General features: G+C 29.9%; 1 protein-coding gene across 1 annotated transcript; it reads right to left on the reverse strand.

Annotated features, from left to right (window-relative positions):
- Positions 1–1,490: 1,490 nt before the first annotated feature.
- On the reverse strand, positions 1,491–15,178 carry LOC142329495 (uncharacterized). Its single transcript, XM_075374168.1, has 6 exons — positions 15,134–15,178; positions 12,156–12,284; positions 11,133–11,246; positions 7,466–7,504; positions 4,075–4,182; positions 1,491–2,717 (listed from the first exon to the last, which is right to left on the reverse strand). The coding sequence occupies exons 1-6, from the start codon at positions 15,176–15,178 to the stop codon at positions 2,526–2,528; spliced, it is 627 nt and encodes a 208-aa protein (XP_075230283.1). The 3' UTR covers positions 1,491–2,525.
- Positions 15,179–20,387: the final 5,209 nt, after the last annotated feature.

Here is a 20,387-nt window from a genome sequence, read left to right on the forward strand (position 1 = left end):
GACCATCCTTGGTAAGGTCTTCCCCTTCATTAAAATATATATTACTATTTTCCTAATCAAAATGCCCGGAGGGCCATTTGGTATCACGAAAACTGAAGACTCAGAGTTACCCACTACTCTTCTTAGTGCCTTAAGTACGTGTGATGCCATTTCCTTATCCCCGCAACTGGAGTCATAGATGACTGTGCATCTTGTACCATTAGTTGTGACCTTACTGTCTTCGAGTATCGTTGATTCCTGAAGAAACATTGCACCAGGCGTTGCTCCTGCATATAGGCTGTTTGGTCTTATGCCATTCAAGTCTACAAAGTGACAACTACCCTCTCCAGGTTTTGCTGCGTTAACCTGCGTGATCCTGTTCATCACCCACCTTGACCATCTGGAAGGCAGTCTCTCTATCAATTGCTCGTCTGATAGATCAACATCCAAAATATCCGACATCTCGCTGTTATAATGACCTTCAGTCTTAGTGGTCTGATTACTTGTCTCCGCTTTCTCTTCACACAGTCTTTGTAAGTCTTCATATATTTCTTTAACTTCCCTTTCATGGGCTTTGATTGCAGTTTGACTCCCCTTGCCAGTCATCTGTCTCAGTTGTGTGATTGCATTACCTAATTTGTAGGTAATTTCCTTAAGAGTAGGAGGGGGGTTTCTTCCTCCTCCGAAGAACCCGCTCTAGGTCTTTTGGCTACTCTGCCCTCGGTTTCCCTCCATTTATTCTTTTCCTGGGTGCTCACCATAGTATCCATACCTTCAGTGTCCACTGTGCCACTCTCTCTCCTTCCAGTTGCTCCCTTCGAGGGTCCAGCCCCTTGTGAGGCTGTATCCTCAGATGGGAGGGAGCTACGACTTCGCATGTCTCAAAATTGTACTTAGGGGATAATTCTGCATCCGTTGATACCCCCCAAAAAAAAAAAAAATATATATATAAATGATAGCTTGATAAACTAAGCTACAGCAGTCTATCTTATCAAGAGATAACAACCGAAATTAATTAAATTAATTCCAATATCAAAAGTTTATCACTTGAAGAATAATAAACAATATTATCAGTCGATGCCAGTTACAATTGTCTATGCCATCCACTACAGATAAGTTACACCCGAATTGAAAACAGCCCATCTGTGCCAGTATGCTTAGGTGAGCCGGTTCCGATGAGCAGCTGTGGTACTTTACTCTGCAAAGTACATAAATTATTTTTTTTGCAGTCTTTACCGTACCCGTGTAGCTGCCCAACTCACACTTTTTTTTCTATAATTAATTCATTTTTTAAAGATTTTTTCAATATACATTTAAAATTTGGCTAATTTTTGTGATAAATTGTTTCAGTAATTTACATTGTAAAGTACAAAACAAAAAATAACAAAAATATAATAAGTTTTTTGCTGATGAACATTATGGTAACTAAAAGTAACAGATAAGGAATAAAAGCTAACTAAAGCAATTTTTAAAAATTTTAAAACAATTGGCACACACATAGAATTGCTGAACTTTTTCACAAAAACTAGCCTACATTATTTTGTCAAGTAAAAAGAAAACTATATTTCATAACTTGGTTTGCATAAAAACATTAAGATACATATATTTCAATTTAATAAAGAATATATGTATGATCAAAACTAAAGGAAAACTAAAAGTAATACAGATAAGAAAACTAGAACAGAAAACAAACTTTACTAATATTTACTTGAAAAATATTTTGTCATTATTAGTCCAGTGTATTTGCAGAATGCCATCAAAGTACAGTACAGGAACATGACTGATGACAAGAGCATTTAATAGCTCCAAGCTGGAATTTTGACACTATACAACTATCAGGAAAAGTAATTTTAAAAGTTGCACCAATATCTTCACGTAAACTTAAGTATAACTTATTTTGTACAATATTGAAAACACACATAACCTCCGCCTTACAAACATAATCATTACAACAAAAAGAAGTAATTTTTTAAAGTATAACTCTCATTAAAGATTTTTGACTAATGTTACAAACAAATATTTTCTTTGGTGTGTAAATTAATATGCTTCTTAAAAATTAGAAAGATAATTAAAAGCCTTTTGGCAGAATTTACAGACATAATTTTTTTCTTTTGTATGAATATTAAGATGCTTCTTTAAACTAGAATAATGACTGAAAACCTTTTGGCAGAAGTTACAATCATAATTTTTCTCTTTTCTATGAATATTAAGATGCGTCTTTAAAGTAGAAGAATGACTGAAAACATTTTGGCAGAATTACAAACATAATCTTTCTCTTTTGTGTGAATATTAAGATGTTTCTTTAAATTAGAAGGTTGATAAAAAACCTTTTGGCAGAAGTTGCAAACATAATTTTTCTCTTTTGTATGAATATTTAAATGTAATTTTAAATTAGCACTTTGATTAAAAGTCTTTGACAAAAGTTGCAAATATAATTTTTCTCTTCATTATGCATAAGGTGGGGTTTTAAATCGTTATCATGAATAAGAGACTTTTGACAAAAATTACTATTATTTTTTTTTTACAATGAAAGTTAATGGGTCTCTTTAAATAACATTTAATCGGAATCTTTCATCGCAATATTCACAAACCAATTTCTTCCCATTCTGGAAAAATAACACATTTTCACTACTTATATTCTCCACTAAATTTTCTTCTGTTGTTACATCACCATATGCACAGTTACATTCATTGGATATTTTGATACTTCCCTTGATGCTTCCTTTATCGATAGTAACCTGTAAAATCAAAAATAATTAATAATTACAATTGCAAATGAAAGAGACAAATTAAAAATCAATGTCCGATTATGACGGAATAAAATTGGCACCATCAGTCAGTTTTTTCATGGAGCCCACTGTTTGAAGGCAAACGTACCTCAACTGCTTGAAAACTTTGTTGTTCCTCAGATTCCTGCAGGATACAGTTTCCAACAAGATAGTGTTTCACCACACTTTTATTGAGATGTTACAATGTTTCTGAACAAGGCTTCCCTGGATGTTGGATCAGATGAGAGGTCCAACTGCATAGCCAACTAGATCTCCCACATATCAGTCTTTTGGACTTTTTTGTTTGGGATTATATTACAAGTTGTAACAAAGAAAAGTTTGAGATTTGTACAATTTAAAACAAAAAATTGCTGTAGGCAATATATACATATATATATAATTAGGTAAAGAATAATTAAAACATTATTTTTTGATTAACTATTATTCATTTATGAATTAGTTTTTAATTATTTATTAAGTTTATCTGGTAATAGATTGTTTAGCATGTTACTAGCAAAGATAAGGTACCTTATTATTGGTTTTTTGTATGTTTAACTTTTGTTTTAATGCTGTGTTTACTGATACGTTTAATCAATAATGGAGAAACCTAAAACCCATATTTTTAACAAGAATGGATGACTTCAGACCTAATGCTTTGGGTCAGTAACACTGTATCTCAACATAACATAAAAAAAAAACACATTTTTAATCATAACATAAATACCAGTGAACCAATTTTTATTTTATTTGTACAAAATTACTTGTCATGCAAGGGGCTTCCAATGAGGTATCACAACCTACATTGTCTCATTTTAAAAAAATAAGTTTTCAACTCCTAAAAATTTTGAGAATACTTAAGAGCAAAATTTTGTGTAATTTGAAAAATAATTTTCAAAGTTTTAATCTACAGATTATAATCATAATCATAATTTCAAATGGTTTAAGAAGTAATGTCAATAACTTTATAGTTAGTTTGTTGGACTGGATTTTTATAAAGTACAACCTAAATGGTTTTCACACCTACTGAGCGAAGGGGAGGGTTGGATTTCTTTTCACCAAAATTCATTATATTTTTCAGTTTGTCGATTAATGTAATACAAGCAAATTTCTACATAATGTACTTTTTGTACCATATTACTATATCTCCTTTTTCTTTTATTGTACATACGTTCCAAATTTCTGCTTAATTTTACTGTATATACTTATTTTACAGTATATATGATAAACCTTTTTTAAATTATCCTTTTCGATTATCCCGATTTGGCCTAGCAAAGAGATTCATCTGGATAATTGGTGTTTCACTGTATGAAAAATCGAATACCCTTACCACTTCATTTTCAACTAAATTGGTCTCTTCAATTGTTAAAGGATCTTTTTCGATGTCACCATTACTAATATCAAGCAGTTCCTCTTCCAGTTGTAGTAAATCTACTTGCTGTAACAAAAAGCAAAACATAAATGCTTTTATCGCAATTACAAAGTTCCATAAGCTTCAAAAACAATATAAATCTACTTTAAAATTAAGTAATGAAACTGAATCAGTGTGTCATAAATGATAGTGAAGCGGCAAGATAAATGAGATGTCTTGTGTTAGACAACTAAACACAAATTAGAATGCATAGAATAGTAAGGAAAGAAAGAAGGCAATGCTTCCAAACGTTGTCAATGATTATATATTTATGGACAGAGTTGATAGGATCGATCAAATGCTGAGCACACACCCGCTCGAAAGAAAAGACAATAATGGTTGATATAAAAGCAGTTCTGCCAACTTTTAAATATCACTATGTTCAATGCTCTGTTTTACAAAAGAAAAGCGGTGGCAAATACAATCCTCTTCAATTCAGAGAGCAAATTACTAAAATGCATCAATTCTTATAAACAAAAAAAATATAAAGACTGAGATCAATTAAAATTTTAATTTATTATCTTAGAAAAAGAATAAAAATAATTAAACATAATAATACTATAACAAATGACTGCACATACTCATTATTAAAATTCAACATTCTAGATTTAGTAATGTGACGAAGAAACAAGAATATGATGATGAAGTAAATAATATTTATATTGTGTTGTACACTTTTATGCTTAGTATATTGTCGCATGTTTCGTGGCTCGATCAGAATATTGAGAGGTGGACAATTTAGAATGTTTATATAATTACAACTTACTGGTTTAAAATGTCATAATTATAACCAGACAAATTAATAATAATAAGTGACAATAATAAAACAAATAATGAACACAATTATTAATATAGTAATTACAACCACAATAATAATCAGGATAATAGTAGTAAATGATAATAGTACGTGTCAATAACAAATCCAAATAAATAATGTAATCAACAAAGAATAACAATCAAAATATTACACATCATAAGTGTCAATAGGAAATACAGATTGTATACATAGGACAGATTTCAAAAAATCGTTCAGAATTTATTCCAGGTAGAAAAAACAAAACTAGAATCAACTCATTAACAAAAGAAACTGCTAGTTTTAACCCTTTTTAAACACTTTGTCTTATATTAACAAACTATCTTATAAATTTCACTTGCAAATACCCTTGCTATCTACCTAAAGTTTATCGCATTATTTCTTCCACTTATACACTTATAGTTTTACTATAACTCACCGATAGTATTTCTTGTTTACTGGAATTACTCGTGGCATCATCTTAGTCTTATCGAACTGGATTCAAGACTCTCCTTGCTGGACTGACGTCTTGCATTCCCATCTCGCAGACACACCTGTGACTCTCATTCGCTGGACTGGTTTGCAATACTCCACCGAACTCACACAACTCGCAGCCTCTCCTTGCTGAACTGCCCTTGTGGGACTGACGTCGTAACACCTTGCAGACTGGTTCTAATAGAACTCTCTTTTAGCTGGTCTTACTGAGCTATTTATACTTCTAGCCTCTTTACCTACCAGACTGGACCCAACTCATAGTGTGAAAACAGTTGTTCAAGGCTTTTGTTCCCATGAATTCCAAACCTGGCCTCTTCTCACCATAAAACAGGTGTTCACTGCATGTTAACAGGCAGTATAACAAAGGATAATTGTTAAACGACCATACTTTACAAAAAGTTTCTACTTTTTGTCCCTTTCTGGATTCCTCCAATTGTACTTAACATTACTTTTATAATCGGTAGGAATCCTTTACTCAGCCTCATTATACCGGTCTTGTTACAACATGGTATAAATTGGAGTAAAAAAATACTGTTATATCTGTTATGTTGTTAACACTATTTTGTAACAACTTAAATAATACAAAAACATGTTAAATAATCTTAGTATTAATGTTATGACTATAATTATAAATTTACCCTTAAGTTTGCCTTCCTTAGTTTTGATTAGCTCTGTTACAGGATTTTGTACAGACTGACAATGCAGCATCCCATGAAAGTCAAATTTTCATATTAGGTTTTTAGGGTTCTGTTATTATGTTTGGTGATTATTTTTTTGTTATTTGAGGTTATTTGGCACAGTGGTAAGTATGTTGGTGATTAATTGAATCCAGACTAGGAAACTTAAAAAAAAAGCAATACATTATTTGAAAAATTTAAACACTATTGAAATAAATCTTTGGTTCAATAAGAAATTTTTTATTGATCTTTATTTTACTGGGTTTTTCAACTGACTTTTCTGCAATTCATTTAACAAAAACACATATGACACTTAAGCAGGATGACTGAATATGATAAACTCACTAAGAAAATTTTCAACATCATCAAGCCAAGTAAATTAAAGTCCATTTGGATGAAAGAGACACAAGACAACCTGGAACGACTCCAAATCTCAGAAGAAGAAATCAAGCACAGAAGAAAATTTATGGATGAAATTAGAAATAGGAAAATTGAACAAGAGCAAAAACGACAAACAATAGAAAGAAGATGAACTGAGGAGAGGAAGAAGAAACATAGTGAACAGATGAAGAGGTTTTAAAAAGAGAAGGAAGTAGAGCCATGATGGTTAAGTTCACATGCTCTCCTAAAAGGTAATAATTAGAAATAATACTACATATGAGTTTAGAAATGGATCGGATGTAATCCAAAATTTACAAACTAGATAATAATAATAGTAATGAAAAGATAATACACTGGGACACCAATTTTCCAGATGATAACTGGACTGCTTAAAATCCAGACAAAGAACTTTAAAAAAAACTAGTACATTATTTAAAAAATTTAATTAGTATTCAAACAAATCCTTGCTTCAATACCACTTATTTTTATCAATATTTTTTATACTGGATTTTTAACTGCCTTTTTTGCAATTATATACTTATATATACTTTTTTAGCAAAAATATATAACTGGCCTTTGTAGAACTAATTATAAAAGTAAATTTTTATACTTATTTTTTGTATCATATTACTATATATCTTTTTTCTTACGTTGAACATTGTATTTTCATTTTCAAATTTCTTCTTAAATATGTTTACTTTTTCCATTTAATTTTTTTTTTTGCTTATGTCTTACCCATTAAATATAAAATTATAAGTGCAGTTTATAAGATAAAACTTTTTAAAATTATTCTTTTCAATTATCCACATTTGGCTTTGCCAGGTCTATCTGGATAATTGGTGTTCCACTGTACGCAAAATCTCACACTCTTGCCGCTTTATTTTCAACTTTTAAATTTTCTGATTTAACTAAGTCAGTCTCTTCAATCGCTAAAGGATTATTTGTCAATATCACCGTTACTAACATCAAGCAGTTCCTCTTCCAGCTGCAGTAAATCTACTTGCTGTAACAAAAAGCAAAATATGAATGCTTGAAAGTAAATATGTTTATGACACTGTATAATTTATGAAATAAAAATAAATCGCACCTTTAAATCGCTTAACACTTACATAAATAGTGCAGCCACAGTTACATTATTACTATTATTATTAGGTGACTTTAAGATGCCAGGTTTTGCTACGTGTTATCAAAAAATACTCCTACTCACCTTACATATTCTTTAAAAATTGTAATCTTTTACAATCAAATAATTGTTAAAACTCTTGAGGTAAATTCTCATGATTTTGTTTTTTCTAATCTTACTCGCATTAATGTTAATATTGCTTATGCTGAAATTTTTTTATCATGATAAATATCATTTACCTTAGAGATAACGTTATCTAAGATTTTGATTCTAATTTTATACCTCATAAAATCTTACCAGATATAAAAATATTCATTTTGTAACATTCACTAAATGAGAGTTTGATTGTAAATAATACTTATTCTTTTATATTAGTAACCTTGAAGTTTGTACATGGAACATGGAAACTGAATTTTATAGCATAAAAGAAATGCCATGCCTGAAAGGGATTAGATATTAACCACAGATAAACAAATTTTTTTAAGGAATTGCAGTTATGTATTAACAATATTGTTGATTATCATGTACCAAAAATATTTATAAAAAAACTTAATTTTCAAAGTGGTTATCACAGCTGATAACTTATTATCACAATTATTAATAATAAAAACTTCCAAAGATTCAAAAACAATATAGATCTACTTATAATTAAGAATTATTTAAGAACAAAGTATATGTAATATTGTTAGTCACAAAGATTTATTTTTTAATTATACTGTTTCGTTGAGAAATCTTTATCCAATGATTCAAAATACAAATTACCCACCCCTTTGCTTGAGGATAAAAATGAAAAAAATTAGGCCTTAACGCCAAAGAAAATTGAAAAATTATAGAAGTACTTCAAAAGATTATTAAACTACCTTGAACTCGAGGAAAGATTTTGATTCCAAAATCCAGCAACATGAAAAAAAAACAACCACCCACCTGGACAGATGATCGCCTTCACGATGATAGTCTACTTCACTACTCTAGCAAGCACTATGTTTGTGTCTAGTGGGCCTGTTACCACCACACAACTCGCATGCTAATTGGCCGATATGATGTTATATTAGGTGATTTACCTAGTTCTGTTGGTTTCAGCTATTTTCCATAGAACCAGAAAATATTCAAGTTTGAGAATAGATGTAAAGCAATAATAATTATAAATAGCTACACAAGTACTTTATGACAAGTGAAGTCACCATTGTATAGTTTATGAATTAGATGGTATGCGAACGATGAAGATATTGGGGGATTTTAATAGTTTAATTATAAAAATATTAGCATCTAATTTTACAAAAGCAGCAAAATATGTTTGTTCTGCATGAAAACATAAAGTTGTTAAAAAAATCAATTCACATTAAAAACAGCTGTTGGATTGTGTATGAGATTTCCACTCATATTTTTTATTTATATATTTACATTTACATTTATATAATCATGCAACCAATCTGTAATTTTTTTTAAACAACTTTCAAATTAAAAGATTTTTGGAAGAACTTCAAATTAATTCACCTCAACAAAGCAGTACTTGTTGATAACACTTCTATCTATATCAATACTGTTATACAAAGAGGAAGAGCACTTTTGTTTGTTAGGGATAAACAGAAAAACTACTCTTATCAATCGCAACCAAATTTTTACCCGTGTTTCTCAGCATATTGAGGTTTTTTGATATCTTTCTGATGTAGAAAAAAATATATGTATGTAGTAGTGGAGATTTGCCAGTTGAAGCATAAACTTTAATGAATTGAATAAATGAACTGTGAGTCTGTATCACTGTTTGAGCTGATGATTCGTATCAGTCAATTGAATAATATTACAAATACGAGTAATATTAAATAATTTAAAAGATTTCTGTTTAACATAAGGCTTCCTGTGGAGACTGCGTATGAGGCTAGAGTGGTGAGATATACGTGCACCTCATGGGAAACTAGACCAATCATTAACATCAACGGGTAACAATCGGGATGCCCCTAGGGCGTTGTTTTGGAAGGTGCAATATGGTGCTCTTGTAACATCTCTGCAAACAATTGTCCAATTTTCAAAATTCGAACAGGGTATTTTTTAGTAGGTTAAAAGCTAACTTTTGCATGAATCAGGTACACTCTCCAGATCATAATTATTTGGAAATGTATATATATATATATATATATATATATATATATATATATATAGTCTGTTTGTTTGTTAACGCATCATGCAAGAACCAAATGACCAATTATTTTCGAATTTGCAGGATAAACTCGTGTTATCCCAGAGAAGGTTTTAATCCTTCAACCGAGTCCGTAGCTCCCAGGGTGGGTGAAGTTGTGGATTAAAGATATTCATTAAGGAAAATATAGATTAATCCTTTTACTTCATTACTATATTTCTGTTACCATTGCAAAGAAATGTTATGAATTTTTTGTCGTCAAAGGTATGAGTACTTTAGTTACCACAGTTTTTATTATTCTTTATTTTGTAATTTAGTTTCTTTTTCAGGTTTCTGTAAAGCCAGAATAATTATTTATCAGTATTATTCTCACAACCATGAGGATAACATACAATGCGAAGGACTAGAAGGTGGAGCCCTCTGAGTGGATGGCAACCTAAGCAAACTTTGCAGTGTCCAGGGTGCCAGTCCAGGTAAATTGGGAATGGCTAGCGAAGCGACATCTGCAGCCATGGGGTAGGCTAAGATTCACCTGGGTTTATCTGAGCCCTGAAGGGTCTAGATTCTGGTTAGACAGCTTGGTATTTTATACGAGACCTAACATGTGCTTAATCCCTATTTAGGCAACCAAGTTAGAGAGGATCATGGGTTTTTTATACAGAAATTAAAAAAACCTTTAAATGAACATTTTTGAACATACATTTTTTATAACGTTATAATGCTGTACAAATATAAAACCCTCTACACTACCGTATTTTTAAAATTGCACTAACAATAACTGAAGGTGAACGTTCACAAAAAAAGTGAAGTCATTGATAACATTTTACATCAGATGACTGTCAGTATGATTACTTTAGCATTTCTGCAACATGTCTGCAGGGTAATAACTTCAAATATCTTTTGTAATATGAAAATATGTTAATTTTCCTAATGTAAATACAGAATTAAATTTTATTTTATTTTTATTTCATTAATAAAATTATATGTCATGACTGTTTAATCTGTATCGGGTAAGGTTTAATTACTAACCTAATAAATATTCAAATATGACAAATGATTTCAATTAACAACCGATTACCCAGAGCTTATTAAAATGAGAACTCTATCAACAAGTTAAAATACACACATTTTAGACATCACTGAAGTTTAAAAACAACACTTTTGCCCTCACGCATTAACAATTTATCATTTACACACAACTTAATACGTCCGTATTAATTAAATAGAAATAAATAAAATTAAAAACAATCTTTTTAAAACAGAACTCACAGAAATGAAAAAAATACATTAATTAACAAAGAAATACAGTAATAAAATTAACAGGAGACAAATCAATCATATTTGTTACAATATCCAATAATAATAAATACTTACATGATCTGGATAAAATTCTACCTCTTCTTCTGTCTTCACAGTGTGTAAATAATTTATTTCAAGTTCATCGGTTTTCATGTTAAGATTAAGCTGCGGTAAAACTTTCTCAGATTCCTTTAAAAATAAGATAAAGAAAAACCCTTATAAACTGTGAAAACAAACTAATATTTAATAAATATAACCTGTCAGAGAAAGGTTACTGTTTTTATTCTGATAATTATTATTGCCTCTGAACTTGCTTTGGCTTTGAGCGAATGAAATACGGACTTACGGGTAATGTAAGAAAATACAGGCATAGTATTCCAAAACATAAATTGCAAAAGAAATTAAACAAAAATGAAATTCATGCAGAGTGTGATAAGGTGGAAAAAATGTTGTTGAAGCGGCAAGATAAACGAGATGTTTTAGGTTTGACAACTAAACACAAATTGGATTGTGTAGAAGTAGTATGGAAAGAAAGAAGGCAATGGATCCAGATGTTATCAAAGGTTATTATATTATGAAGGTTATGACCTATATATATATATATATATATATTAGTCTCTTAAATAACTGCAATTTGTTCAACTAGTGTGAACAATAAAGCTACCCCACCATGGCTCAATGACATGAGGATATGTATGACATGTAAAAAATGTGTAGTCTTGTACACTCAAATCTTTGTTTCAACAAGAATTCTGTTTTCTATCTTTATTTTATGGGGGTTTTTTACTGCCTTTTTGGCAATTCATATAGAAAAAACTATATATAGATGAACTATATATGGTATACTATACTATATAGGACTTTCCTTAAGTAATTACAAAAGCAAATTTCTACACATTGCATTTTTTGCACCACATTACTGTACCATATTAATTTTTTCTTACATTGTACATATGTTAAAAATTTATTTTTAATTTTACTATATATATATAAATATTAAATTTTTTAAATTATCTTTTCCAGTTATCCAGATCTGGCCTTGCAAAGGTTCATCTAGATAATTGGTGTTCCAATGTATGCAAAATCTAACACCCTTACCACTTCATTTTCAACTTTTACAGTTTTTGATTTAACTGAGTTTGTCTCTTCAATTGCTAAAGGATCTTTTGGAATATCACCATTAATCGTATCAACCTGTTCCTGTTTCAGTTGTACTAAATCTACTTGCTGCCAGAACAAAAAATGAATGCTACAAAGTAAATGTTTATGATTTTTTGTATAATTCATAAAATTAAAATAAACTATACCTCTAATTCACTCCCCCCCTCCACACACACATGCACATTAACTATGTAGCCACAGTCAAATTATTATTATTATTATTTGGTGACTTTAATGGCCCAGGCTTTGTATGAGAAAACCTAGAAAATGATTGTTAGGCCGAATTTAATCATCCAAATTCAAACGTTAAAAATGCACTCACCTTACAGATTTTTTCTACATATTGTAATCTTTTACAATCAAATAATTTTTTCAACTGTTGAGTAATTCTACCGATTCGGTTTTTATAATCTTACAAACATTAGTGTTAATATTGTTTTTATGGTGAAATTTCTGTGACAAATATAATTTACCTTTAAAGATAATGTTACCTAAGATTTTAAATTCTAATCTTATATCTAATGAATACATACCAGATTATAAAAATATAAATTCTGTAAGATTCAACATTTAATGAATGATAGTTTGACCCTAAATATCTATTTATTTTTTGTTGTCACATAAGCTTAAAGCTTGTGTGTTGAATATGGAAATGGAATTTTATAGCATATGAAACATGTCGTGCCTCACCGGAATTTTATATTGATCATGATATAAAAATCTTTGCTGAAGAGTTGCAGCTATGTATTACAGTGGTCACTATGAAAGATGGCGCTTGTGTTTAAACTATTGCATCTTAGTTTAAAAAAAAATCACACAATAAAAATGAAGGTATCAGAAACTCCAATTATTTTTGCACTAACTGGATTCAGCCGATTTTAGTTAGTCATTCGTTTGAAAATTAGGGGCGTGAAAGGTGAATTTCTTGCAGTTTTTTTTTTTTTTGAAAACATGAACTTTAAATTGCTATAAAATCCAAACCAATACATAAAAAGCTTCTATTTTTAAAATTATATTAAACAATTGTTTCTCAATAATTGTAATTAAGCATACAGGTTGTTTTCAGGTAAAAACATCACATTTCGGTTAACATTAGGTGTAAAAAAAATAAATTTCCATTAATATCAGGCATTAATTTTGTAGAATTTTTATTTGTTGAGTTGAATTAATTCCTGTTTTATGGTGAGGATCATAATAATTGATTTAAAATTGTGGAAATTGGAAATATGTGAAGGGCTGAAGAAGCATTCTCAGTAGGCAGTACAGTCTCAATATTGATTACAGTATATTAATATTATGTCATTGTATATTAGTAAAAATCAATTGCAATGCCAGTCTTCAGTCTGATGGGTTCATTAAGCCCTTAGCTATGATATCTAATAAATCATAACAATATTTTATTTTGATATGTTCAGTTCGTGCTGGTTTCTTAGCAAGTTTATTTAACAGTATCGCCCTATGTCAAAGACAGTTTAGAATAGTAAGTTAAGCATTTTTTTATTGGGTAATAAGTTAAAGATTTTTTTGTAATTTCTCTGTAACTATCTTAAGTGTAATATGAATGAGATGGAGACACCTTTATTTACTGGTCAACAAGGCTGTACAATTAAGAGTGGTTTGAGAAATGCAATCTGCAATAAATAAACATTTTTTCAAAAGCTATTTTTTTTTTTTTTTTTTTTTTTTGTCTTCAGTCATTTGACTGGTTTGATGCAGCTCTCCAAGATTCCCTATCTAGTGCTAGTCGTTTCATTTCAGTATACCCTCTACTCAAAAGCTATAAGACTTTGAATTCCGTAGTGCAATTTACTTTGATAAAGTTCATGAACCCATCACCGAAACATGAACATTAGATGAAGGTCACTACAAAGGATATGTAGGAGTGCTATTGTATTGACACTTGCATTCAGTTTGAAATGCCAAGGAAAATAGGACCACGGAATGCAAATCTGTTACTGGAATATTTCAACAGTCATGCATTGTGCACAATCTTATATCAGTACTACCCCTACCGTTCAGAATGAAATCCCTACCATTAAGAACTTCAAAGAGGAAGTACGGGAAAACTGGATGTAAATCTATCGTCTACGACCGTTCGTCGTATTGTGAAAAAAATTGGTTTTTGTTATTAAAAAAAAAAAAACTGAAGATGGTCAACATTTCTTGATGGAAAAACCAGATATTGCATTAAAAAGAATTGAATTTTAAATATATTTCACAAATTAAAAGTGTCATGTGATGATCATATATTTTACATAGATAAGACATGGCTTAATGAAAATCATTTTCATAAATGCATATGGAAAGATTCAAAGAAAATTACACATTAAAACTAAAATGCTCATCAGAAAGGCAGTCTAATAGTATGTCATGCAGGTTCAGCTAAAACAGGATTCTTAAACAACGTAAGGTTTACAGCAGTAAATTGAAAGCCTGTTCTTCAGATTATCATTCAGAAATGAATAGGGACAGTTTTAAAAATTGGTTTACAAATGAATTTTTAAATTATTTACAAGAAGGAAGTGTAATAAGAATGGAAACTCAACTTATCACCCGTTTGCGGTAAATAAAGTTACTACCAACAACTGGAGGAAAGCTGAAATCCAGTAGTGGTTTCCAGAAAAAATGGTTGCTTGCAACTGCTTTTACACTTTTTAAGTTTCATAGTTAAAATAAATGTATAATGTTAACTGATATGATTTTTTAATACCTTTATGTAATCTGTTGTTCTTTTTAAACAGATGAGTCTTTGATAGAAATATTGCGAACAGTTGCAAAAATAAATGAAAATAACAACACCAACAGTATAATAATAATGCAAAAATATATACTTCATAATATACTTCAAAAATATACTTCATAATATTAACAAAGTATAAAGTATCTGATAAAACTGTGTGAAAGACAATATTAACCATGCCTGCATGTCGCTGGTCATAATAGCAACAAACAGGATACATGCTCAACTACTAGCTGTGACTGTACTCTTTGAATGATCTTTTCAAACCTTTCCAAACTCAATTAAAAGCTTAATATTAAATACTTTACTTTCAAAATATCGTCAACTTATTCAAATTGTTTCCATGATTACAATGATGTGTTTCCCCCCCAAAAAAATAATCATTGAAACTAAAGATAGGTTGTCTTGTAAGAAACACTGTATGCTTAAATAATACTAGTTTTGGGCTAAATCTTAATTAAAATTATTAAGAAACTTTCAAACATAGAAAATTTATATTTTTAAAGTTTAGGAATCTTTATCTGATGATTCCAAAGATTTTTTTAAATTTGCTAATAATAATGACAACAATAGATCTATCTACCTTGTATGCTTTTTGAAATGAGTATGCTAATAAGGGCACTGGTATTGTACGTTTTTGCTAAAAAAAATTTGGGAGTGAATACTAGCAATGATTTTTCCTCAACTAAAATTACATTTAACTGGTGCAGTTAAACATTAACTGAGAATGATGTTGAAAGAGGCCATTTGATCTAATAATTCTTTGACAGGCCCAGAATATATTCATCCTCTTTTAGTGAAGAAATGCTCTGCCTTTTTTATACAGTTTTTAACTAAGCTCTTCAATCATTCTTGAAATGCTCTTCTTTTCCTAAGACAAGGCATACATTTAGGTTCTACAATTTTCATAGTATTTATAAATGACATCAGTTTCATTACACACTACTCATATTTTTTTTTTTTTTTTTGCAGATATGAAATTGTTTAAGCCTATTATTATGAATCTAGCTGATATTCAATTACTTTGTTGACTTGAACTTTGTATAAAAATTAACTTATATATTATTTCTTCCAACTTAAAAAAAATTGATTTCATACTCAATTTAGAAGGTTTGCAAATGTTGATATAACTGTGTAACTGAATAATACAAAAGCTATCTTCTATTAAAGACTTAGGTGTAGGTTTTGATACGAAGTTATCCTTCAGTCAATACGAAGATTATACTGTAAGACACTAAAAATTGTAAATTTAATTAAGAGATTCTCTACAAATTTTAGAAATATTAACTCGGGAGAATTTTTTTGGTTATGCATTTTATATACTGTAGTACTAAATTATGGCTCTGTTGTCTAGTGACCTTTTGCCGACTTGCAATTAAAATTACTAGAAATACCACAGAGAATTTTTCTTAGATATGCAGCCTATAAAATCTGTGATTCTATGCACTTTACCGATCATTAACTTTATTAATATTTTTAATTTGTTAAAAATACCAAGAATTGAATCACCTCTGACAAGGACAGATTAATATTTGCTAATAAAATTTTTAGTAGTTATTTTGACTATCCTAAATTATTTCAGTTTTGACTTACATATAATAATGACTAGACTGCTTAGGCATAATTTTCAATATTTTCTTGGTTCAATCAAATCTCATATATCTCTATTACTAGACTACCTTTACTGTGTAAAGTACACTTACAGTACAGTTAATGCCTTATCAAGAGCTATTCTAACTTATGAATGATAATTTTGTTAAGTACTTATGTTTTTTTTTTTTTTAATATGATATTGTATTCATGGGTTTCATGCCTGTCTATTTCAATTAAATAAATAAGTAAATTAAAATTTACCACACTTACCAAATATCAATCACCCAGCCTTTGCTTTAGGGTAAAAATAGAAAATTAGGCCATAACAACAAAGACAACTGCAAATTTCCAGCAAGTACTTTGAAAAATTACTAAACTACCAAGAACCTGAGGTAATATTTCAATTCCAAAATCTAGCAACATGAACTGAAAAACCCAAAATACATAATTAAATGAAAATAGACAAAATCACCCAGAAATTAAATTATAAGGAAGCAGATGATAACTTAACTGCAGCAGAATTACAGGAAGAATCATGAAAAAACAAGAGAAAACTGAAGAACTTGCTAGAAGAGATATAGAAAACTGAACAAAATCTCACAAGACTGGAAAAATGCATTAATACATAAACTACACAAATAAGAAGATGAAACGTAAGTAAACAACAACAAATGAATTTCCTTCTTACCTGTGACAAATAAAATCCTTTGAAATGCACTTCGAGTGAATTAATATAGACTTAACAACTAGGAGAATATGAAGAAGGATTCAGAAAAGTAAGATCATGTGCAGAGCAAATCTTGAACCTTTAAACAATAAGGGAAAAATTACAAGCCATAAAACTAAGTAATTGTTTTCGTAGATTCAAAAAGGTATACAACTCAATCTACAGAACTTCCTTATTCAAAGTTCCTAGAAGAATTTGGTGTGGATCCCAACGCAATTAACATTACTGAACAGACTCGTCCAATCACAAAGTTAGAACTAAAATTGGGAAAATAAGATGAAAAAAGTTGGAACACACCACTAAATAAAATTGAGTCTGAAACTGAAAGGAATTGTAATAACTGCTTAGCCTTTGCTGAAAATATTACAATTTTCTTACAGAACCTTGAAAAGGCAGCAGATCAAGTAAACCAACTAAAATAATTTTCAAGGGAAATAAGGTTAAAAATTTCTTTGAAAAATGCAGAATTCATGACCAACCAAGATTCTCCCGAGTCCCTAAAAATGAAATATGAAAAATCAATCAAGTTAACAAATTTAAATATATGGGAGAAATAATCCAAATTATTTAATAATTATTTATAAATTATTTAATAATCCAATCAAACAAGAAAGAGAAAAATAAAATTAGCCTACCAACAAAGGATATTTTCAACAAGAACATCTCGGTGCCAAAATCAGACACTAAAATACATTAATCAAACCGGAGGACCTGTTTGCATCATCAGACGCATCTTCAGTTTGAAATCAGATAAAATAAATCAAATAGAAAAATACAGTAAAAACTTGAGAAAGATTCTAGAACCAAAGTAACAAAAACATTTACATATACAATGAAACCGAGAAAAGGTCAATTTCATCAGAAAAAAGAGAGCCAAATCTTTTTTCGGTCTCACAAAACAGATTTTCAACCACATTTAACGAAAAAAAGAGTGGAAATCAACACAGTTCAATTATTAACAATTATTTTCTGCCACTGCTAAGTTTTCTATTTGTTTTCATTTAGCTCCAGATTCAGTTAACACAAACTAAATTTCTGTTTAATTTTAATAAATGTTACTTCACATTCATTTCGTCAGAAGTAAATTCTCTACAAACTAGAAAGTTGTAATTGTTTATTGGTAAATTAACAAATTTATATTCAAAGCCTAAAAAAGTTATTTTATTCCTAACCTAATTCTAGTATTTTCCAGCACAACGTTTTCGTGTTTTATTTATTTTTAAATGATTTATAGTAATAATGCTGATTTTGGCACAGATTCTCATGAAAACTCTCAATACAGATCAGAATTTGACAAACCAGTTGTAAATGACAAGACAAAAAATTAGAGGTTTGTAGAGCGATTCAGAGGAAAGTTATGATAGAATTATGAATGTCTGATTCTGTCAGTAATTCGGCTGGCATAAGTAGCAGCAGCGATATTCGAATTTCATTTATTCCAGATCAAACTGAGAGTGTACACTGTTTAAACCTCCAATGCTCCAATGTTTACAACAATGCATTATACAGTGATAACAATGAAGGAGATAATGAATCTAATCTAATAACTTTGATATACGTGATATTTTATTCCAATGCCTTTGCACTATTAGTTAATGATGAAAAATAATAGCAAAGGTACAGATGCCAATCCCCAAGAAGTGTATTATGCACTTTTCATCAATCATGCATTTTCAATTTCTTAAGGTAATGAGACAAATCATTATGCAAAACAAAAGATTGAATTTCGAAGGAGAAAAAGAGCAATCGATAATTATAATAAAGCTCTAGATTGAAAAAATGGAATACACCTGATATAAATGAAACAGAAAGATTTGTGGAAAATTTTGTGGATGGGGTCTTGGTAAAATGCCGAGTATATAGTAAATCTGTTGTATTCTAACCAGGTTAGTAAGCTAACTTACTGAGATTCTAAGCCAACATTTTTGAGATTCTTCTGAGAATGTTCCACGCTTCAAATAATGGAAATGCACCATACAATGAAGAAACTGTACAAAGTTCAACAACTCATCGACTAGCTTCTCCCAAAGTTTCAAAATGCAATCAATCCTCCAGGAAGAGATGTGAATCGATGAAAAATAATTCTTTTCAGGGGACAGCTTGTCTTTCATCAATACTCTCCCAAAAGAAAGACACCAGCACGGGGTGAAACTTCAAATTATGTCTTGTCTGTGGCTACATATGGAATCTCATGATATATGCTGGAAAAGAACCAATTTCCGGCAAAGGGGTTCCAGAAAAATATGTGTTGGAGCTTGCTGGACCATTACTTGAAGCTGGATGAACACTATTGTGAAAATTGGTATACAAGTGTATTGTTGGCTTCTCAGTTACATGATTTTTATACAAATCTTTTTGGTACATTAATGGCTAATCAAAAAGGAAATACAACATAATTAACAGAAACCAAACTGAAAAAAGGTGAAGTAGTTACAGCCCAATATTCAGGTAAAAAAAAACAAAATATATATATATATTGAAATAGAAGAATAACGGAAATGTGTTGATGATTTCAACAAAACACAGAGACGAAATGGTAACAAAACAGAAGAGAGGGAAGGACATCATGAAACCCAAGGTGGTAACAGACTACAACTCTGCAAAAGAATTTATTGATTTATCTGACCAAATGAGCATATATTCCACCAGCCATCTACATTCAATAAAGTGGTATCAAAAAATCATTTTTGAAATACTGTTTGGAACTTCAATTGTCAATGGTTTTCATACAACCTTGTTATCAAACAACAAAAACTTCCAATGAAAATCCTAATATTTAGGGAAGAATTGATTTTACCTTTTTTTTACAGACGTTTGACAATGATGCATAAACTGAAGTTTATGCATCATTGTCAAACGTAGTCTCATAAAAGAGACTACGTTTGACAAAATCTCATAAAAGAGATTTTGTTTTCTTATAAAACTTTCAATAGAAACTTTGTTGTTCATGATTTTGAGTAAAAATGTTCTGTATTTAATTATTAGAACAAAATTGATAATGAAATAACAGAATGATGAACAGAATTGACAATGTTAAATGTAAATGATGTAATGTGTTTTCTGTAAATAGTTTTTTATAACACAGTATGATGTAAGTAATAACAGCAGT

The sequence above is a fragment of the Lycorma delicatula genome, chromosome 8 (genome assembly GCF_047948215.1).
Source record: "Lycorma delicatula isolate Av1 chromosome 8, ASM4794821v1, whole genome shotgun sequence".
Lineage (NCBI taxonomy): Eukaryota > Metazoa > Arthropoda > Insecta > Hemiptera > Fulgoridae > Lycorma > Lycorma delicatula.

What these genes read in the sequence shown, in the direction of transcription:
- LOC142329495 (XM_075374168.1), bottom strand. Translation starts at nt 15,178, where the DNA reads ATGTATCCTGTTTGTTGCTATTATGACCAGCGACATGCAGGCATG. An exon ending in TAGAATTTTATCCAGATCAT is followed by an intron (nt 7,505 to 11,132) that starts GTAAGTATTTAT and finishes TTTTTGTTACAG; the next exon opens with CAAGTAGATTTACTGCAGCT. An exon ending in ATTTAGTTGAAAATGAAGTG is followed by an intron (nt 2,718 to 4,074) that starts GTAAGGGTATTC and finishes TTGATTTTACAG; the next exon opens with GTTACTATCGATAAAGGAAG.